We start from the raw sequence: 20,422 nt of genomic DNA, 5'->3' as shown, positions 1-20,422 counted from the left end.
GCCAAAGAAATGGACCCACTAGCAAAAAAAGCCCAACAGCAAATAAATAAATAAATAGAGTGGTGGAGGGAACTGATCTGACCCACAATTGGTGAAGGATGTGTGAAAAAAGTTCCACAAAGGGAAAACGGTTGGCAACAACAAGCACCGGAGGGGAGAAGGGGGGGAAAGGAAAAAGGAAAAACAGAGAAAAGAGAAATGAAATAGAAAAGGATGGAAAGCTGAAATTTGAATTGTGTGTCTGAGCAGGGGTTCTTGTTCTCTCTCTCTCTCTCTCTCCACCGCACAGACATTTACATGCACCAAACAATAGCAAAATGATAACCTTCGCCATAATTCGGTTCTGGCCCCCCACCATGATTAACCCTTACACGTATACAAACACCAGGAAATAATACAAAAGAGCGACCCCATTTCCCATATCCCAAGAAACAATGGCTTTTCTCTTGCTTGCCGTTGACTGAATGCTGCTTCTAAATTCATACTACCATAATTCTTACTCTTTTTCTACAAACACGACGTCAATAAATAGCACCCATTTGCATCATTCTAGTGTAAATGGCTCGCCAGGACACCAGGTCACCACTGCCCCATGTGAAATGATCGTGTGTCAAAATAACTATACAGAGACAAAAATACGGGCTGGTTTTGAGCTTCACTCCATGGCTTATTACAAAAGCATTGGTGGTGCTGGCCTCTCTTCCCTAGGTTGGGATCTCCAAAGCCTCGGAGTTCTCAGAGCGGACATGTCTTTAGGTACGTACGATGCCTGATTCTGCTTTTCTTTTTTTTTTTTCCGTTAATTATTTGTTCCTTTATACTACAGTTTTTGTCCACAACGCTTATCTTGGGTAATTTAAAGCCTACTCATGATGTGAATAACGTGTTTATGTCACTGCCATGGATACAAGAACTTTACCATTTTTCTCTTCTCTAGAGTCTGATTTTTCAACCGGGTACTTAGAAGATGCTCTGCTTGAATTTAACGAGCCATCCAAACGAAGACGCTTGCTGTTGTTCGCTACTGATCATGATGATCAATCCGAAAAATCAAATCACCTTCCAGAGGTAATTTATTTCACAATTTGAATTTAAATATAATGTATAATTAGCTATATAGGGGTTTAAATCTAATAATATCCTGCGCTCTTTAAGATATAAGGTTCATAATGGTTTAATATTATATAATGAGTGGTTTTTAATGTTTTGCGTACGAGCAGAGCAACTGGAATGAAGAAAACTTTGACGACTGGGAATTAATGTCAGAGAATTTTAGTTGCATGAGCCACATTACTGGTTTTCGTGGACCTTCCGGTATGATTTTTAGCTGCTTGTATAATTTGTTCTTAAATAATGTTACATGGATGAATTAATAATGTGTATCCTTATTAAATATTATGGGAGCCGGATATAATTTGCGTTTCTCTTGATTAATATTGTTGTAGATGAGCTCGTGAGCACGTCAGTGAGCAATACTAGTGACGAAGCAAATGTTATCTCTGAGATAACAACACCAGGAGAGAAAATATCAGCCCCGGAAACTCTTGATTATTCATCATCATCTTCTTACAAAGACTTGGCTGCCACAAACTCCATTTTTGAAAAAGAAAACTCCCCTCATTCTACTGGTATCTCCCTCTCTCACACACCCAGATAGATAAGCTTTTTTTTTTTCCTTTTGTATATTAATTATGTATTGTCGGTTTCCATTTCTTGGGTTTTAGGGTTAGCTGGGTATCCTCGGGGTTATTTTTTTGTTTCCTTTTCTTTAAGAGAATTATGGTTGAATTATAAGGCTATTGTTAACATTATGGTTAGTTTCTTATTATTATTAGTGTTTTGTGCTTTAGATGATCATGAGAATAAGAGAAGGAAGACGGTGGCAACAAGGGTGGTGTATCCATTTGCACTAGTGAAACCAGGTGGGGTAGAAGGAGACATGACCATAAACGATATCAATGAGAGGATCTTGATGCCACCGACAAGGCCGGTAAGACATCCGGTAGGGGATTTTGCGTGTAGGCCATGTGTATCTGCTGATGGCCCAGGTCTTTCTGGCAAAGCTGTAGTAGCCCTTACAAGAATCCACACGCAAGGGAGAGGCACCATCACTATTATTAGAACGAAAGGTTAAAGAGGAGAAGTACTAGTCCTGCTGCTTATTTCCTGTGCTTAGGTCATGCGTTGTCTGTTTGAATTGTATAGAAAATGATATGCTTGTAAAATGGTTTTCTTTTACAGAGTTATAGTCAGTATTTTCTATGTATTGGCAGGATGGCCATGCTAGTGCTTAAAGGTTGCTGAACGCAACAACGATACAACATTTTTATGGTCTGAACTCAAATGGAAGAGTGTAAGGAAAAAAGTGAAAGGAAGAATGGAAAAGAAATAAGAGAGAGAAAAAGCAAAAGCCATGTCCATTATCCAAAACCAAGAGTGGCAATCTTATCTGACAAAGACACTCGAGCAATGCGTTCTGCTATTCTATTTGGCATGGTCTGCTACTACTGCACTGGTCCTATATATCCACGAAACAATGGCAGCTCGGTGCTATCATGCATCACCTCTAATATTATACTTAAATCTAAGATTCTTAACAAATATCTTCGGGTTAATTAGCTTTCTTAACCAATCCACATTTCCTTGCAAATCATCAGTACAATCTCTAAACTTATGATGTAGCGTTTATTTTGGCTTCTGTTAGGTTCTGAATTCTACACAACCTACCTTCTATAACGCGCATATATATATATGCGCATGCATGCTTTGAAGTGCATAATACAAACGATCAATAGGACCATTAGATTCAAATAATAATAAAAAAAATTAAATTTTTAGGCTGATCGGCAGATTATTATACTGATACTCAAAACATCAACATTGGAGAAATCACGATGGGTGGAAAAGGGGGCCGGTATGATTGAGAATTAAGTAACGGTTCCTTACCTAATGTGTATATTACATTTTCTTCAGCAATCGGAATAATTAACATCTGATCTTTTGACTTTATGATAGGAAAGAAATAATTGGACTGGTTAAATATAATTCCCAAATCTGAGTGCCTCTTGTATTATATATATATATTAGTCTATTATTCAAGTTTAATATCAACTCTTTCTTTATAAAACATGGTCAAAGACATATCAGATCATCGATGGCCTCTCTTCTGTAAACATATATTAAAGAACAATGTAATCAATATCTCAACTTATCAAGTTATCCACACCCATATTCTTTATATTTTAGCTAGATTTTAGCTAAAAATCTTTTTGTAGTGGATACAGATTTCTAAGCCAGACTTGGGAAGATAGGTCAGTAGCTTATAAAATTCATAGAGGGCTTCAATCATTCGTCAAGTATGATTGTGGTCGTTAGCTAAATTCTTCTTGTGCTATTATATCTTATTTCTACCTAGGTCAACACCTACCACATTCAAAAAAGTAACGAATGCCAATACAACAGGCAACATCTGGAACCCCTTCCAATGACCTAACTGTCCCAATTATCTCTCGTCACAATTTGTAACCTAGATCACCACCCTTAAATCCCTTTGACCTCCGAATATCAGAATTTGTAGCAGCATTAGAGCGGTGATGACTTGAGGCAGACGAACACAACTAGCTGGGGACACTTCACAGCTAGCTGGAAGGCAAAATTCCCACCTCAGTGGTTGGAATTTAGTGGGGTGTGACAAAGAGTGATGTCGATTAATAGGGTTTTGTCTCTTTATCGCAACAATGATCTCTATTGGTTGGGTGAAGAAGCTTGACTTTTATAGGCATGTTTGTTTTCATTGCAAAAAGACCTGATTAAGGTAGACCCCTGTTAGATTTATGCCCATCATGCCTGCTAATTAACTGTCTGCTTAGTTTAAATTTCAAACTTTTTCTTTGTTCTGTCTGAATGTTATGCCTGTCCAATGAAATTACAATCTTTCTAGTAATCTATAAGGTGTCAAATATTCAAGTAAGAAGAGATATTTTGGCTTTTGAATTGTAGATATCTTGCGTGACACATGGAAAGGGAGCAAGTACCATATTTTCTTGTGACTTGTGATAAAGTAAAATGTGAATTTCATCAGGAAAAATGGTTTATAGTGTCAATAAATCTGTTATAATTAAATTGAAATTTTATTCGTTTTTAATCCACTACTGCAGTCATGAGAGGAAATCTTCTTGTAATTTTCTTGATCTTTAAGATCAAGATATTTTGGATCATACTAAAGTTGTATCCTTTTCCAACATGTCTTCCAGACAATTAGTTCATAATTGAATCTATATATACATTAATTTATGAGTTTTTCTTAAGATCGATTTTGTATTAAGTTCAAATCATGGATGATAATTTAAAAAGAATACTCGTTCACCACTCCGAACTAAGCATTTGAGAATAATTTTCTTCAAGACTGATTAAAAAAAAAGTTGTTCAAAGCATGTAGCATTGTTCTTTTATTTTTTCTCTCTCTCTTTATAATTTAACTTGTCAAAAGGAGAGGTGGAAAAAAAAGAGAAGAAAAACCTAGATATACGTGAGAATATTTTCGGCTTTCTCCTTTTCCAAATCCCAAACGAAGAGGATTTGATTCTTTTATGATTTTGTTATTGCAATTGGGATTCACCCACGAAAAATCTCTCAGGAAACAATAATAGTATATGTTAATCAATCACCTCATTTTACTTTGTCGATCGATGATGTCAAAAAGGCCTGCCATGATGACAGATCAGTCTTGGAGTAAATGTAAGAAGGCCGATATGTGCTAACTTGGGTCCTAAGTATGTAACAGCTTCTCCCATGAGCACAGGGGGCCACTTGATGGTTTTCTACTTAAGCCCAAACACTTAAGGGTAAGAAGCCCAATACTCGGGATATGTTTCGAGACCATAGAACCTCGTTCGATCGCTTGTCCAAGGCTGAAAAAAATTGAAGGTTTCCGGTCTCTGCAGTACAACAGTCCCCGAAACTCTTCTCTGCGTCTCACGTTGATATCCTTAACCCGAGGACGGGTATCTCTCGAAAGCTCTTGCTGCTTCTTATTATGTTTTCTATCTTGTTTTTTTTAAAAAAAAAAAATTAGCTGAACTGGATTATGTTTGCCCGCTGAGAAAATGTATGAAATGCTAAACAGCTTAATTATTCGCTCCACAAAAACTATCTATGATTCAATCAAAACTGGATTTGAGACTTAATTTAGAAACCCAAAGCTTGAAAAAGTTGTTTCGCTACAGTAGCTCAGGTTTCTCACCATTACAATCTTGGGTGACATCGTAGAGATGTCTCCTTTATATATTTATCTGAGGGTGTTAGTCCACTTGGCAGTGGTAATAGTGCTCCGAGCTTGGTAGCAATGGCAAATTATTGGTCAAGTCGGAAAGAGATTGAATCTATGTCAAACAAGATACTGAACTTAAATTAGTTATTACTCATTCATGTAATATGATTCGGCGGAATTAAATGTTACACGTAATTGATCCAGATTCAACCCGTCATCCCTAAACTTCGAATTTCCAATTCAGCGCGCGTGCACACACACTCGTGATTTGGGACTTGATTTCTTCTCTTTATTTCACCCTTTAGAGTCAAGTTTGGGCATGTGATGGATAAAGGTGAATCTGATTAATTACCTCCCATTTGGATTCCACCAGAATCAAAGATGACGGAAAATAACTTTCTAGATAATTTTCACTTTTCCGCTTTAGTTTTTCCCCAATTGTTGCTTCCCACGTGGCAATCAAAATGGCTGCATGGGTTTTCAAGGCCCCCGCCGGAAACAGAGTCTACTTCTAAGTTGTAATCAATGCAACAAGTCGGGAAAGAGAAATTCAAATTGCAAATTATTGTCATCAGAGAAAAATAATCAACGTTACAGGGGATAAAATATTTGAACAGGGTTCACTGTCCAGAGCATTCCTCGTTGAAAAACAGGACACCAAGTTCATAAGAACCTCACTGGTCCTCGAGCAAACAAGTTCAGCAAAAACTTACCTAACATCTATCTGTGACCCCCAAAACGCCCCCAATTGTTCTTCATTTCCAAGCACTTTCATTCCCAGGATCGGAGAAACGAGTGATATTGCTTTCCTTCTATAACTCCCACGATAGACCCATTATTAACTAATCAATTCACTTTGAAGACTCATTGATCATTATACCTAGCTAGTAGCTAGAAATCGAAAAACAAAATGCAAAAAAGGCCTCAGCAACCAAGTTAAAGAAACGGCTCTCGCAAAAATCGAAGAAGTAACGAGAGCAAGATGACATCAAGAAGAAACAGCCCTTGTTGCTGATGAATGGAAGAGGCTCTACTTTCCAAAACAGAGTCCCAAGAAAGAGGACATTTTCTTTAATGAATCCTTCAGAACTTGGCCTCGTTTAGGGATCCAACGAGGCGCCAGAGGCAACGGTGGAGTTGGAGCCGGCATGTCGAGTGGCATTGTCAAATGGTGACCTCGTTTTTGTTTTTTGTTTTTTGTTTTTTTTTTTGTGTGTGTTGGCGGCTGCTGCTAATGGCAATGGATGGTTCGGCGCAGCAGATGGACAATTGTTGGGGAGCTAAGAGATGGCCGACATGAATTATATATGTAAATTAAACCGCGTGCTTAACGAGTAAGAAGCCGTGTGTAGCATTCGAGATTAATATAAGAGACTCGTTCTAAAAAAGTAAGAAGGAGAAGCCCACCAACTTTTAAAACTCTCTCTCTCTCTCTCTTAGCATGGATGTCGCTCAAGGGCAGACTCCCCGGTCTCCTGTTACTCTTTTCTTCCAAGTCTCTCCTGGTTTTGAACGCGTCCGTTTCTGCACACGCTTTGGCATAGAAGGTGAGTCCGCCAGGCGCCTTTAATTTTAATACAAGTCTCCACTCCTTGACCTGTGACTTTTCTGCATCCTTTTAGCCGGGGTATACCCCTTCTTATGACAAATTATTAACAGTTTGTTGAATCCTTCTGCGTCAGCAATTTACTTGGCATGAATAACGTGCTTTGTGTGCCTGGTATCATTTTCAGTTATTGATTTACGGATATTATGGTAAAGATTGTTTTTTAAAATATTTTTAATATTAAAATATATTAAAATAATAATTTTTTATTTTTTAAAATTATTTTTTATACTAATGCATCAAAATAATTTGAGAAAATTAAAAAAATATTAATTTAAAATATAAAAATATAAAAAAAAATTAATTTTTTTTTAAATCTTTTCAAATACAAGAATAAACAGCTCGTTAACTTTGATTGGACTAATTTAGTATATATTTCTGCACACGCTTTAGTCTCAGGTTTTAAAATATATGAATATAGTGATTGATGGTCTTGAAATATATACGAGTAAACTTGTAAAGTGGTTGAAATTAATGCTGTCAATTCCATTATGGTTGAAGTTTTTTATTTTTATTTTAATTAGAACAATACATTTTGGCATGTTGTTTTTGGGTTTAGAAAAAACAGAACGAGCACAAAATAAAAACTAGTGGAGGTTTGGATCCAATTAAATATGGACAGATCATGTATAAAAAAAGTGTTGTGGGGTCAATCAAACTAGTCATTAGTCTACCTCGTAGCCAGTAAACTCTTTTGTCGTCACACCAAGCCACTTGAGTTGGAAATGCGAGCCCAGGAATGGCCTGTCCTAGAAACTGGGTCGTGCGCCTATCAAACTTCGTACGGAGTGAGGACCGGGGACTCCGGCACTGCGAGCATGAAAAAGCGTGATAACGGGCCATGTTATCACCCATTAAATTTTATTTTTTAATGGACACAAATGCGTGTGAAAATTGAAACCACTCATTTAAATCCATCCCCTCCTTCCTTGGTGAAGCCCCTCCTTTCATTGGTGAGTATTGACTGCCTTGTCAGTTTCTGGCGGCGCCACATGTTCATTGCAAAATTTAGCGGAACAACAAGGTAGTTAGATTATTTTAACATTGTTTTTAAAATGTTTTTTTATTTAAAAATATATTAAAATTAATTTTATATCAATATATCAAAATAATTTAAAAATATTAATTTAAAATAAATAAAAAAATATTTTTTTTCAAAAGTACTTCTTGAAACACAAAAACAAACACACTAAGAGTTGTTTATAATGTATTGTCAAAATTTTTATTTTTATTTTAAATTTTTAAATTATTTTGATGTCTTGATGTTAAGCTATAATCAAGTACTATCGGGTCTGACAGATAGCGCCAACCTAGTGTGTGGGCCTGCCAGTACACGAGGCCCAGGCACCATCTAGGTCCGGCAAGGGCTGTCACGCCTAGTGGCTTGTGCGCTGTCAGGCCAACAGGGGTAGGCCTAATGCGTGTTTCCTGAAAGTGTTGAGCCCAGAGTTTTTTGTCATCACTTCCCCGGTATGGTCGGATTCGCTACACCCACGGATTAAAATATAATACATAAATCTAACGCCATCAATTCTATATATTTTTACATAAAATCTTGAAAAAAATTATTTCTCAATAAATAGACTTAATTAAACAAGTTTACACTCCACCATCACCATTAGGTGTGTTAAAGTCTTCCATGACCTGACATGTCCCCGTCTTTTAACTGTATTAAATGAGTGGAATACAACTCAAAATATTACAGAGATAAAGTTGCAGTCTCTCATCTTCACAAAAAAAAAAAAGACTTATGAGTTATAAATACACTATACAACCTTCAAACAAAGATTCATAATTTTTATTATCTATTGTATATATATTTTAAGAATATCTCCCTCTATAATATTATTGTATTTTTTAAAAAATATATATTTTTTAAGCATTGAAGAGTTTTCATCTTTATAAAAGAAGATGTTTTACAGATATTTACTACAAACCACATTAACCTATCAAGCATCAATCACCTTGACTAGAAAGAATAGATAGAATTACAAGGATCAATTGATTAACTAATTATTCAATTCAAGAATCATGTTTCTAGACTACTTGAACTTTTTAGAAACTTTATCAATAGAAAAACTGATTTTCTATCAATAAAATCATGGTGGCAACTTTTGTTGAAGATGAATTTGCAGACGGGAAGTTGTTAATCTTAGATAATGCCGTAAAATTCATTGTTTATTTACCTTTCTTGTGAAGTTAGGTTTGTGCCTTTTCTTCTTGTTTCGGCTGGCACAAATAGCCTCGTTTGTGATTCCAAACACATGCCCATGGCTATTGAGCATAGTTTCGTGTGGATCTTGAGCAACATACAGGCCGGGTTTGATTGAAAGATGGTAACATTTCCAAACACCATCTATATTTACTTTGGATTCCCAAGTTAAATGACCCGCCGCGTATAGACGTATAAAATTCTCCTCGTTAATTTATGCCAAGCTGCCAACCACTCGGTTTTTCCACAGACGACCAAGCAAGTCTTAATTGGGATTGGGGGTGTGAGCTGTCAAACCGAGTAGTGATTTGATTGGGAAAATATATAGATATAGATCGTGGGCTGGGCTGGGTTTATAATAAGTCATCAATGCAGTTAAATATAAACCCAACTGGTTCGAAATTAAATAATTGATTTTCTTGTTTTTTATTTATATCTCAGCTCAGTGACGTGATTCGACTACTGATCCGAGTGCTTGGAAACAAATATCATGTCTTGTATAAAGGGTGTGACGGCTTCGACCTCTAAATTCAATTTTTTAAGATGTTCATGAAGAGGAGGTGACGTAGCTGCATGGTTTTAAAACTCGGTTTGGAACTTGATTGACTCCAGATTATACTCGGCTGACCCGGGTTATAACCGGGCTGAGTTTAAAAAAAAACAAGGGAAGTCAATAACTCGACCGATCCAGTAGGTTGACTCGATGACCTAGTTGACCCGGTAATATCGGTTGTAACCCGTTGACTATTTATTTATTTAACCAAAATATGTTATTTTGATTTATAAACAAAATTGGGGTTGACCCGAGAACCCAGGCAAAACCCATGACTCGGATCTTGGGCTGGGTCGATTATCTGGTCAGATTTAAAAACTATTTATAAAAATTAAAGATTTTGAGTAGTTATAGAAGAATTTGTTCTAAATTAATTATGTAGATTACATGATATATAAAAATATATATCATTAAGACATTTTTAGTTCCAAGAGAATTTCTAATAATGCTATACCAAGATAATGGCTTAAAATAATAATAATAATAATAATAATAGAAAATCTAATAATGAGGTAAGATTCAATTTTTTACAAGATAGTCTATAAGCTATTTTATAATAGGTAACAACTTTATTATTCATTGGACTGTTAGATCTACCAAAATTAAACATGTAAGCTTCTGATTTGGCTAACTTTATTATTTTTTCTAGATATTTCTAGATTTATTATTTTATATTAGATTCTGTGTTAATTTTTTTTAATGTATTTGGACTATGATTTGTTTTGTGGTAAAGGTTGATTTTTTTAGCCTATAAAACACATTGAAAACCTTTTAAGAATACAAAGTTGATTATTTTAATATTTAAAAAATAAAATAAGGTTTTAGGAATTTCAATCCTATTTCAATTAATCTTCTATCTTTCTTTTTTTAAAAAGATAAATCTTCTATCTTTCTAGGCTCACTGCTGCCTTGATGTACTTCCACTTGCATCAAGAAGGCAATGGAAGGAGCTGTTGATTATTTTGGTGGTTGGTTGAAAAGATTGATATTTGAGAACTTCTATAGAAAACAATAAAAGTTGAAATATTCTATTAAAAAAAAAGTAATTCGATGATTAATTCTACGAATTGAATTATATATATAGTTATAAGTCTTTGTAATTTATTATAACTAAATAACTAATTCCATGATTAATTCTACGAATTGTAATTTTTTCTTGAAACATCATGAATGTTCTGAAACATATTATTTACACTTCAATCCTCGAATGTTTTTGTTTTCATTTTGATTCTTAACTCTCTTTTAATATTACAATCTAATCCTTTTACTCAACAGCCTCAACTATTATTGCGATGTTTGGCAGTGTGGTTGTGGGTGCGGGTGCTTTTCAAATAACTTTTCGTGTCAAAATGCATGTCAATGATGTTTTTTTATTTTTTAAAAATTATTTTTGACATCAGCACATCAAAACGATCCAAAACGTACAAACCATATTAAATTTTAGCTAAAAAAATTGTTTTTTAAATTTTTGAGAATGCAAGTTGAATCTTTATTAACATGGCACGGAAATCTAGTAATTTGCCTTTGCTTCACGTGTGATATTTTATAATACATGGGAAAATTATTTTATTTATTGATGAAATCTCTTTTATGTTCTTATACCATGAAAGAAAAAGAAAAATACAAATGTAAGTTTAAAAACACACTGTTTGACATCGTGGTTTCTATTTTTTTAAAATACTAAATTGATATCTTTTAAAAAATGTTTTTCTTAATAAATTTATTTTTAAAATGACAAAATCATTAAAAATTATCTAAAAAATCATGAATTTAGTTTTTTTAAAATAAAAAATACTTTTAACCGCGCATTACCGAATTCACACTCAATAATTAATTACATCAGTTTTAATCATAATATGATATGAATGTCATTACTGTCCTGTTCTCTATATAACTGGCAGGCTATAATATTAACACTTAGACACTAGTAGAATAGGATTTTTTTTTTGCAGTATTTTTTTTTCTTGAAAAAAATTTGAATATTAATGTAAAAAATAAAATTTTAAAAATAAAAAAATATTATTTTAATATATTTTTAAATTTTGAAAAGCAAACGTGCTCGTAGTAGTTTACGTGCGTAGAAGAAAAGAAAAGAAAAGAAAAGAAAATTCTTGGAAACTAAGATGATTGGAGGAGGAGGAGGAGGAGGAGAGCAGGCGGGGCCTGGGCAGGAGTTGAGAGCAGCAGACCCAGCGGCGACTAAGAGGGAGTTTGTAGTGAATGTCGAGTCATCTTGCTCTGTTTCTCATAATTCCAATAGCCACTTACTTCCTCCTCGCAACAGCGCCTTCTTCATTCCACCACCACCACCACCACCACCACCGCCTACTACTACCACTACTCAGCCCAAGGTATTATATTTTGAACTACTCCATTCTCTCTGTTTTCTCTCTGTTTCTACACCTCACAGTTGGCCCAAAAGAATTCATGGACTTGGTGAGTATATTTTATGCTAATAATGAAACCATTCTCATGTTTCTGCAACTTTCCCTTTTCTTTTCAAATTCTAAACGTGGCCGTATTAATTTGACTTGATGGAATATTTTTGTTTTTGATTGTTGAACTTCCTGTTTTTCTTTTTACCTTTTCTCTTTGATTGATTTTGCTTGAGGGGCTATTCCCATTTATCTTGAGTTTGATAATATGTACACTAATGGGCTTATGGATACGTTGGCACTCTTGCAAAGTAAGAGGAATCCTGGATTTTTTGTTTGTAATGAATTTGTATGCGTGTTAACCAGGAGAGAGGAAGATGGGAGACAGTGGTGCTAGCATACAAGACACTTGGAGTTGTCTTCGGAGGGCTTGTGACATCACCATTATATGTATACCCATCAATGCCATTGAAGTCTCCTACTGAACAGGACTACTTGGGAATCTATAGCATCATGTTTTGGACTCTCACACTCATTGGGGTTGTTAAATATACCAGTATAGCTCTCAAGGCCGATGATCAGGGCGAAGGTTTGCGCTAATCCATCTTATTGATTTGCATTCTATTCTTTGTGTTTTGATTAAGTTCTGGGCCAGCTGTCTTCTTGTCATTTTAATTTAGTTTTTTGTTTTGGTATGTGTATAACTTCCACGAGTATTAAAGATGAATGCTTTGATTGTTGATGTTTTTTATTCCATTTGGTTTAAGTTTTATGGTTTAGTCCCTATCTAGAATTTAGTTGGCAGTTGGATGGATACTCTCTCTCTCTCTCTCTCTCTCTTCTTTTCATGCAGGGTTCTTTTTCAGTTCTAAAATCCAGCTTTTCTATATGTTTACTTGTATTGAATCTACTTTTATAATGTATATTGGTTTTATTGATGTAGGCTAAACAGTTGAGTTTTCGTTCATCCTAGCGTGTGTTGTTTGCTATTTGCAATTTTTTTTAAAAAGCTCATTCCGCCATTTATAATTCTTAAAGTTTCAAGATGTTTTCTGCACATTGGATCCCGCTGAGATCTGAACTGTATGAATAATTGGAAGTAAGGATTGAGCAGAAATTCAGTTTATAGGAAAGTAATTCTACTTTCTTTTGTGGTAAATTTGTCAGAGGTTTGTAGAATCATTTGAATCTGCACATATGTAGTTCAAAAATGTATGTTGGGTTGTATAACTGGTTATGATTGTTTGTCTGTATAAGTTTGATCAAATTGATTTCTCTCTTTAGAGGTGCATATACAAGAGTTATGATTTTTTCATTCGCAGTTACCAAAACTTTTGATTGCTCTATTACTTCAAGACCGTGGTCTTCAAGAATGACCTTAAATAGTGCTAGAAGCAAAGCATACACTCATAATAGCGCACAGGTTCTTGACTGGTGCAAACCACTGATTATATGCAGGTGGAACATTTGCTTTGTACTCATTGCTCTGCAGGAATATGAATATTGGTATCCTTTCCTCCAAACAAGTACAGACAAACTCAAGTTTCTCGCACTCTGTCTTGCATGAAGGCACTGAGAATAAAAGTAGGCTTGGAAATTTTTTTGAAAGAAGCATAGCTGCCAGAAGGGCACTACTTTTCATTGCTATGTTAGGCACATGCATGCTGATTGGGGATGGTATACTTACACCTGCAATCTCAGGTTTTTCATCTTTTTTTTTCCTTTTCTTTTCTCTTTACCTTCATAAGGAGTAGTATTTCTCATGGATTGCTTATTTAAACTCTTAAATCTCTTGACAGTGTTGTCGGCTATGGAGGGTATAAGAGCACCTTTTCCCTCTGTCAGCAAATGTAAGTACTAATGATGAATGTTATAACTTGCAAGTTGCAGTTACCTTGAGAATCTTATTCAGATACTCCTAAGTATGAAGATGCCACTGCACAGTTCTTGTCAAGACGTTCCTATGTCCATAGAACATTTTAGTTCTCACCTTCAATGCTCTTGAGATTGCATTTTTGGCAATTTATAGATATTGATTATATAGAACTGTTTACTACTATCTCATTTCAGGTTAAGGGTGTGTATAGATTCATAGTGCGTTGCATAATATTTGTGAGCAATAAAGTGGATTGGGACAAGTTCAATCATGGAATTGAGCTCAACCCTGTTTATGGACTGTGAGATTAGTCCATACACAACTTGCATATAGATTGAATGATGTCACAATCTTCTTGTAAATTTAAGAAAACTAAATACTTTAAGGTAGATTGAACAAGTAAATAAAGATAAAAACATTCACTCAAAAATACAAGGTCAAAGGAAACTTTAAGAAGTCATTTTAGATGGAAATATATTTTCAAATATTCTTGTTGCTCTGCCAAATAATGCTTGAATGCAGGATAATGAAAGTCACAATTTGAGTTATCGAGTGTTATATCTGTCTCCCCATCTCAAATGAAATTCTCTCTTCTTACAATTTAATTTTTTATCATGTTGCAGCTTCAGTGGAAGCACTTTCTGCAGTAGTTCTAGTTGTTCTTTTTCTGCTACAAAAGTTTGGCACTTCCAGAGTGAGTTTTATGTTTTCCCCAATAATGGGTGCATGGACCTTGTGTACTCCGTTAGTAGGGATTTATAGCATCATTCAGCATTATCCTAGCATATTCAAGGCTTTGTCTCCTCACTACATATTCCATTTCTTTTGGAGAAACGGAAAGGAAGGATGGCTGTTGCTTGGTGGAACTGTTCTCTGTATCACAGGTGGAGCTTTTTTCTGTTCTTAAATTAAAAGATTGAATATTTCTTTCTGCTCTATTGATTGAACTTTGTGCTGTTCAGAACTCGAATGTTTTCAAATAATCCTAATTATCTGAGTTTAGATATGACAGCCAGGTTTCTTTCGAGAAACTCGTTGCTTAAAATATTAGAAAAAATTCACTTGATTTTGGTGAAGAAATTACTAGTAGCTTGTTTGTTGTTTCATTGGGTGTCTAGACCTGCTCACATCCTGTAACAGTTTGAAAATGCTGATAAGAGTTTCAGAGTGAGTTTCCTACTTCCTTTCCACATATCAAAACTGAAACGTGCATACTTTTTTTGGGTTTTCCACCATAAAGGTTCTGAAGCACTTTTTGCTGATCTTGGTCATTTTAACAGAAGCTCAATTCAGGTAAACATCCATATCGCTTTTTCAGCCCTTTTCTATTTTTTATCAATAGCTTATTCCACATTGTTGTCCAACCAGATTGCCTTTTTGCTTACAATATATCCATCTCTTGTTCTGACGTATGCGGGGCAAACTGCGTACCTTATCAAGAACCCAAATGATCATGATGATGGATTTTACAAGTTTATACCTACAGCGATTTACTGGCCAATCTTTATCATAGCCACGCTAGCTGCTATTGTTGCAAGCCAGTCTCTGATATCAGCCACCTTCTCGGTCATCAAGCAATCAGTTGTACTGGATTATTTTCCTCGTGTTAAGGTGGTGCATACATCTTCTAACAAAGAGGGTGAAGTCTACTCCCCAGAAGTCAATTACATCCTCATGATTCTTTGTGTTGCAGTGATACTTATTTTTGGAGATGGAAAAGATATCGGGAATGCTTTTGGTATGTTAAACCAGTACACTCAGCTTTCTTTTGATCACATTTTCAACAACCACCAATTGCTGTCATTTTGTAGATCTGGTTTCTTTTCACATCACCTAAGCAGCTGTTGTTATAAGTTTTAATACAGTATATCTCAACCCCAATAAATTGTAGTCGAGTGTGCAATGGCTGATTAGAGGCAATTACAGTTCTCACATGTTTGTTTATTATTAGGTTTAGTGATGATATCATCTATCATAGTGTTATAATACTGCTAATTTTTCTTTCAGATCAAAATTTAATATTTAAATTTCATGTAATAAAATATTTCCATTTAAAAAAAAAAAATGCTAAAAGGTAGGTGTATTTCCAAATTCTTCAATCTAATTCAAAGGAAACACAATTGGATAACGCCTTTCTCTAAGTTGGCGCTTACTGGCTTAAAGCTGTGCGTTGTATGAGGTTGTTGGGGTCATTATGTGGTTCTTCATTTTGGCTTAGACGCCCTCATACTTTCTATTTTGGGGAAACAACCTATTAATTTATTATGCATTCTTGCAGGTGTTGTTGTTAGTCTAGTAATGCTCATCACCACAATATTACTGACGTTAGTTATGATCATGATATGGAGAACTCCACCATGGCTAGTTGCAGTTTACTTCTTCACATTTTTTACAATGGAAGGGGTTTATTCCAGTGCGGTTTTGAGTAAAATACCTGAGGGTGGATGGATTCCTTTTGCCATATCTTTTATCCTTGCTTTCATTATGTTTGGCTGGTTTTATGGAAGGCAGAAGAAGATAGAGTATGAGCTGACTCACAAGATAGACTTGGGAAGACTTGGATTGCTATTATCCGAGCCAGGTATCCAGAGGGTTCCAGGATTGTGCTTCTTTTACAGCAATATTCAAGATGGCCTGACGCCTATCCTTGGACATTATATTAAAAACATGAAATCAGTACACAAAGTCACTATTTTCACAACACTTCGATATTTGTTGGTGCCTAAGGTTGCTGCACATGAGAGGATCGTTGTCAACAAACTTGGCCTCGAAGGAACTTATGGATGCGTGATTCAATATGGCTATGCAGATTCCTTAAATCTCGAAGGAGATGACATTGTAAGTCAAGTTACTGATAGCTTGCAGGTGTATCTACAGAACTGCTCTAGCTGTTTAACATCTGAACATCACGAGGTTCAGGAAGAGATTTCTGCTTTTGAAGAAGCAAAGCTGGCCGGAGTGGTTCACATTCGAGGGAAGACGAGGTTTTATATAGGCAAGAACTGTAGTTGGTTTGAAAGAAGCATGCTTGCATTTTATGAATTCATGCACAGTAACTGCAGGTCTGCACTGCCAGCCCTTGGGGTGCCGCCACCACACCGTATCGAGGTTGGAATGCTTTATGAAGCCTGAATAGATAATTAATTATTACTTTCAGCTTTTTTTTTTTTTCTAGAGCAATATATATATAGACACACACACACACAGAGCAATATATGAGGAAAATCATTGGAAGTGCATCATGGTATTTTTAGCCAAGAAAAGCCCAGTATAGCTCATGTTAATGCTCTATTTTGTAAGCTGTCTGAAAATCGATTGAATAAATAGATATCGAGAGATTTTCGGATAAAATTCTCAGTTTCATTTGTCGACAAAACGTGTCGGACTTTGAATGATCAACGAGGTTGCTTACAATGTCAGCAATGTTACATCTATGCCGCTTCATCCAAATCTAATGATCTAACACACATCGGCGTTGTGCCATGCCGGTATTCTTAGACTTTTACTTTTACTAATGATATGATCATCTATCTCTAGAACCACACGGTTGAATTTTGCTTGAAATTGAGTGCTGGAATAAAAGCTCTCAAGTGGCTTCTTGGCGAATTCTAAATCAGAGTTGGCTTTACAAGATTTTGGAAGCGATGAAACAATTCTTCATGAGGATTTGTCACCATAAGTTCTCATTTTTATGGTGCCAGTTTCCCTAAAAGTTTTCTCATTATTATTTGGGGCTTGAAGAGGATCGAAGTCCAGTTTTACGTGGATGTTTTTTAAAAAAATGACTGTACTGTTGTTTTCTCATAAGCTTTACATTCGTCTTCTTTTTGCAAAGATTGGTTGACAGATTGTTGTCTTTTGGCATCCACGATAACAAGGCATCTAGCAAAGAAACCAGTATATCTGCCGTGTTCAAAGAAATTTCAGCAGCTTTATTAAATTTGTTGAAAAATCTTTACCTATCTCTTTAGTTAATATATCGATCCGAGATATAAATTTTATCAGGTTAAATTATTATTTTTATTTAATTATATAATAAAAAAATATAAAAATTAATTTACCGTCACAATCTGATTGATAAAATTTAATAACAATTAAAAACTAAATAATATAATTGAAAAAATAAATCAGTATAACGTTTTGAATTTGAAAAAATTCCTGACTGGACTCTTTGATTAATATTTTGTCAATCAGTCAAACTAGTAATTCAGATTATGAACTTCACTGGATCGAATTAAATTTTTTATTTTATTATATAATAAAAAATACAAAAATTAATCAATCCAATACTAAATCTAAAATTCTATAAGAACCTCGTACTTAATAATAGAATTGAAAAATAATATCCAACCCACGCACTCGCCTAATGTTTTTTCTTTCTTTGTACAAGATCATCCGCCCATTTTTTATTTTTATTTTGAAAAAAAGCAAACACATGGAAAAAATTCTATAAAAATCTTATATTAAATAATGAAATTATATATAAAAAAATCTACCCCTCACACCTGGCCAATGTATTTTTTTTTTTCTTTGTGGAAGGTCATCTGCCCCTTTTTTTTTTTTTGAAAAAAAGTAGAGTGCCTCGGGGAAGTGACCCCCCAACCTCTGATATGCACTGCGCAGTAACCACTTAAGCTATAAAATGAGGTTGATAGAAAATGATTAAAAAATATATATTTACCTTGCTCACTATTCATATGAGTAGTCAAACAAAATCCAAGCCTTTTAGTTGTTTACTATATTTGTTACCCGCGCTTAACCGTGCGTAGAGCAAAATCTTTATTCAAAATGAAAAAAATTCTTCGTAAAAAAATCCAAGTCTTGAGTGATTGGTTCAAATAATAATCTAAACAACACAGAAAAAAAAACAACAATAATAAATAAAATAATAAATAGAAAATGATTAAAAAATATATATTACCTTGCTCACTATTCATATGAGTAGTCAAACAAAATCCAAGCCTTTAGTTGTTTACTATATTTGTTACCCGCGCTTAACCGTGCGTAGAGCAAAATCTTTATTCAAAATGAAAAAAATTCTTCGTAAAAAAATCCAAGTCTTGAGTGATTGGTTCAAATAATAATCTAAACAACACAGAAAAAAAAAACAACAATAATAAATAAAATAATAAAGAAAAAAAAAATGAAAAGAACAAACCTGAGTCTATTTTAATTATTAAACAATCTAATGCTAATTTAATAGAAGGTAAATCATAAAAAATAACAAAGCAAAACTAAAAGAAAAAAAAAACATAAGCTTAAAAAGAATGAGGATAAACTTTGAGAGAGAGAAAAAACTGAGGATGTAATTTGAGGAAAAAAAAAACTTTAAAAATGATTTAAAAATTATTGAAAGAAGCTTAATTCTTAACTAATTTAATTTTGAATAATAAAATCATTGAAATATTAAAAAAAATAACTTGAAAAAGCAAAAAAAGAAAAAAGAAAAGAAACAACAACAACAACAAAAAATGAGGATAAAATTTGAGAAAAACAAAATGAGGATGGAATTCGAGGAAAATTTAAAAATGATTCCAAACAAAATAAATAGCAATTAAAACAAAATTTGAAAAATAAAAAAATCATAGAGGGTGAAATTAAAAAACATTTGAAATTGATAAATTATTTATAGATTAAAAAATGATAGGGGGAAAAATTGAAAAAAATTATAGAGGACTAATCAAATAGAATCAAACCGTAAAAAAAAAAAAAAAAACACAAAAAAAGATAAGAAATAAGAAAACATCAACTTAAAAAAAGAAAAAAAAACTAAGCAAACTCAAGTGAACCTCCCAAATCAGGTATAATCTCTAAAACTTGCAAGTTGTGAAATATCAAATCTAGACTTAATCAAGAAATTTAATTCTCAAAAAATTTAATTTTGAAGGATGAAATTGTGAAAAAATATTAATGTAAAAAGCTTACAAAAGAAAAAAAACAAAAATGGAGATAAAATTTGATAGAAAAAAAACCCAAGGATGATGAAATTTGTTAAAAAAAACAATTAAAAAAATGATGCAAAATAAAATAAATAACAACTAAAAGAATGAAGACCAAATTTAAATGATAAAAAAATTATAGGGGGCAAAATTAAAAAAAAATATGAAATTTGATAGATTATTTATAGATCAATATATTTAAAAATAGTACGGGGTGAAATTGAAAACAAATTACAATTTGATAGATTATTTATAGATTAAAAAATAGTAGAAGGGTGATATTGAAAAGCACTTGTAATTTCATAACTTATTCCAAAATAATAAAAAAATTAAAAAAATAGGAATCAAATGTGAAGGAAAAAAAAATGGTAGGGATTGCTCTGAAATTTTGCATGGGTGACATAAATTTCATGAAGATAGAGAAGGAAAAAAAAATGTTTTTCATCGCCAAACTAGCAGCGCTTCATCTATATGTGTCACACCATTGTATAGAGGGTGTTGAGATCTTTCTAACGCTACCCTAGAAGGCTGTTTTTGGTGGTCAGACAACCCCGCACACATCGTCTAAATGGCGTAGTGGTCGTCCACACGT

The 20,422-nt window shown here is 34.0% G+C and overlaps 2 protein-coding genes across 7 annotated transcripts; both read left to right on the top strand.

Moving 5' to 3' along the window:
• Positions 1-250: 250 nt before the first annotated feature.
• Positions 251-2,430, top strand: LOC7457830 (protein XRI1). The gene is made up of 5 exons (XM_002312453.4): positions 251-756; positions 938-1,068; positions 1,221-1,314; positions 1,446-1,628; positions 1,851-2,430. The coding sequence occupies exons 1-5, from the start codon at positions 465-467 to the stop codon at positions 2,132-2,134; spliced, it is 984 nt and encodes a 327-aa protein (XP_002312489.4). The 5' UTR covers positions 251-464; the 3' UTR covers positions 2,135-2,430.
• A 4,200-nt stretch (positions 2,431-6,630) lies between these two features.
• Positions 6,631-17,323, top strand: LOC7471450 (probable potassium transporter 17). Of its 6 annotated transcripts, XM_052455345.1 has the most exons (9): positions 6,632-6,816; positions 9,529-11,991; positions 12,382-12,604; positions 13,474-13,716; positions 13,815-13,865; positions 14,515-14,775; positions 15,132-15,184; positions 15,260-15,629; positions 16,170-17,323. In XM_052455345.1, exons 2-9 carry the CDS (start codon positions 11,764-11,766, stop codon positions 17,021-17,023), a joined length of 2,283 nt encoding a protein of 760 aa, XP_052311305.1. In that variant the 5' UTR covers positions 6,632-6,816; positions 9,529-11,763; the 3' UTR covers positions 17,024-17,323. The 6 variants fall into 6 exon arrangements, with proteins under 6 accessions (XP_052311303.1, XP_052311305.1, XP_024463421.2 ...); XM_052455343.1 differs by having other exon boundaries at positions 6,631-6,816; positions 15,132-15,629; XM_052455344.1 differs by lacking the exon at positions 6,632-6,816 and adding an exon at positions 8,104-9,211 and having other exon boundaries at positions 15,132-15,629.
• Positions 17,324-20,422: the final 3,099 nt, after the last annotated feature.

This window comes from Populus trichocarpa, chromosome 8, assembly GCF_000002775.5.
Source record: "Populus trichocarpa isolate Nisqually-1 chromosome 8, P.trichocarpa_v4.1, whole genome shotgun sequence".
NCBI classification, from domain to species: Eukaryota; Viridiplantae; Streptophyta; class Magnoliopsida; order Malpighiales; family Salicaceae; genus Populus; species Populus trichocarpa.
Note: the sequence above shows the minus strand (reverse complement) of the source record. Positions and strands in the feature narration are given on the sequence as shown.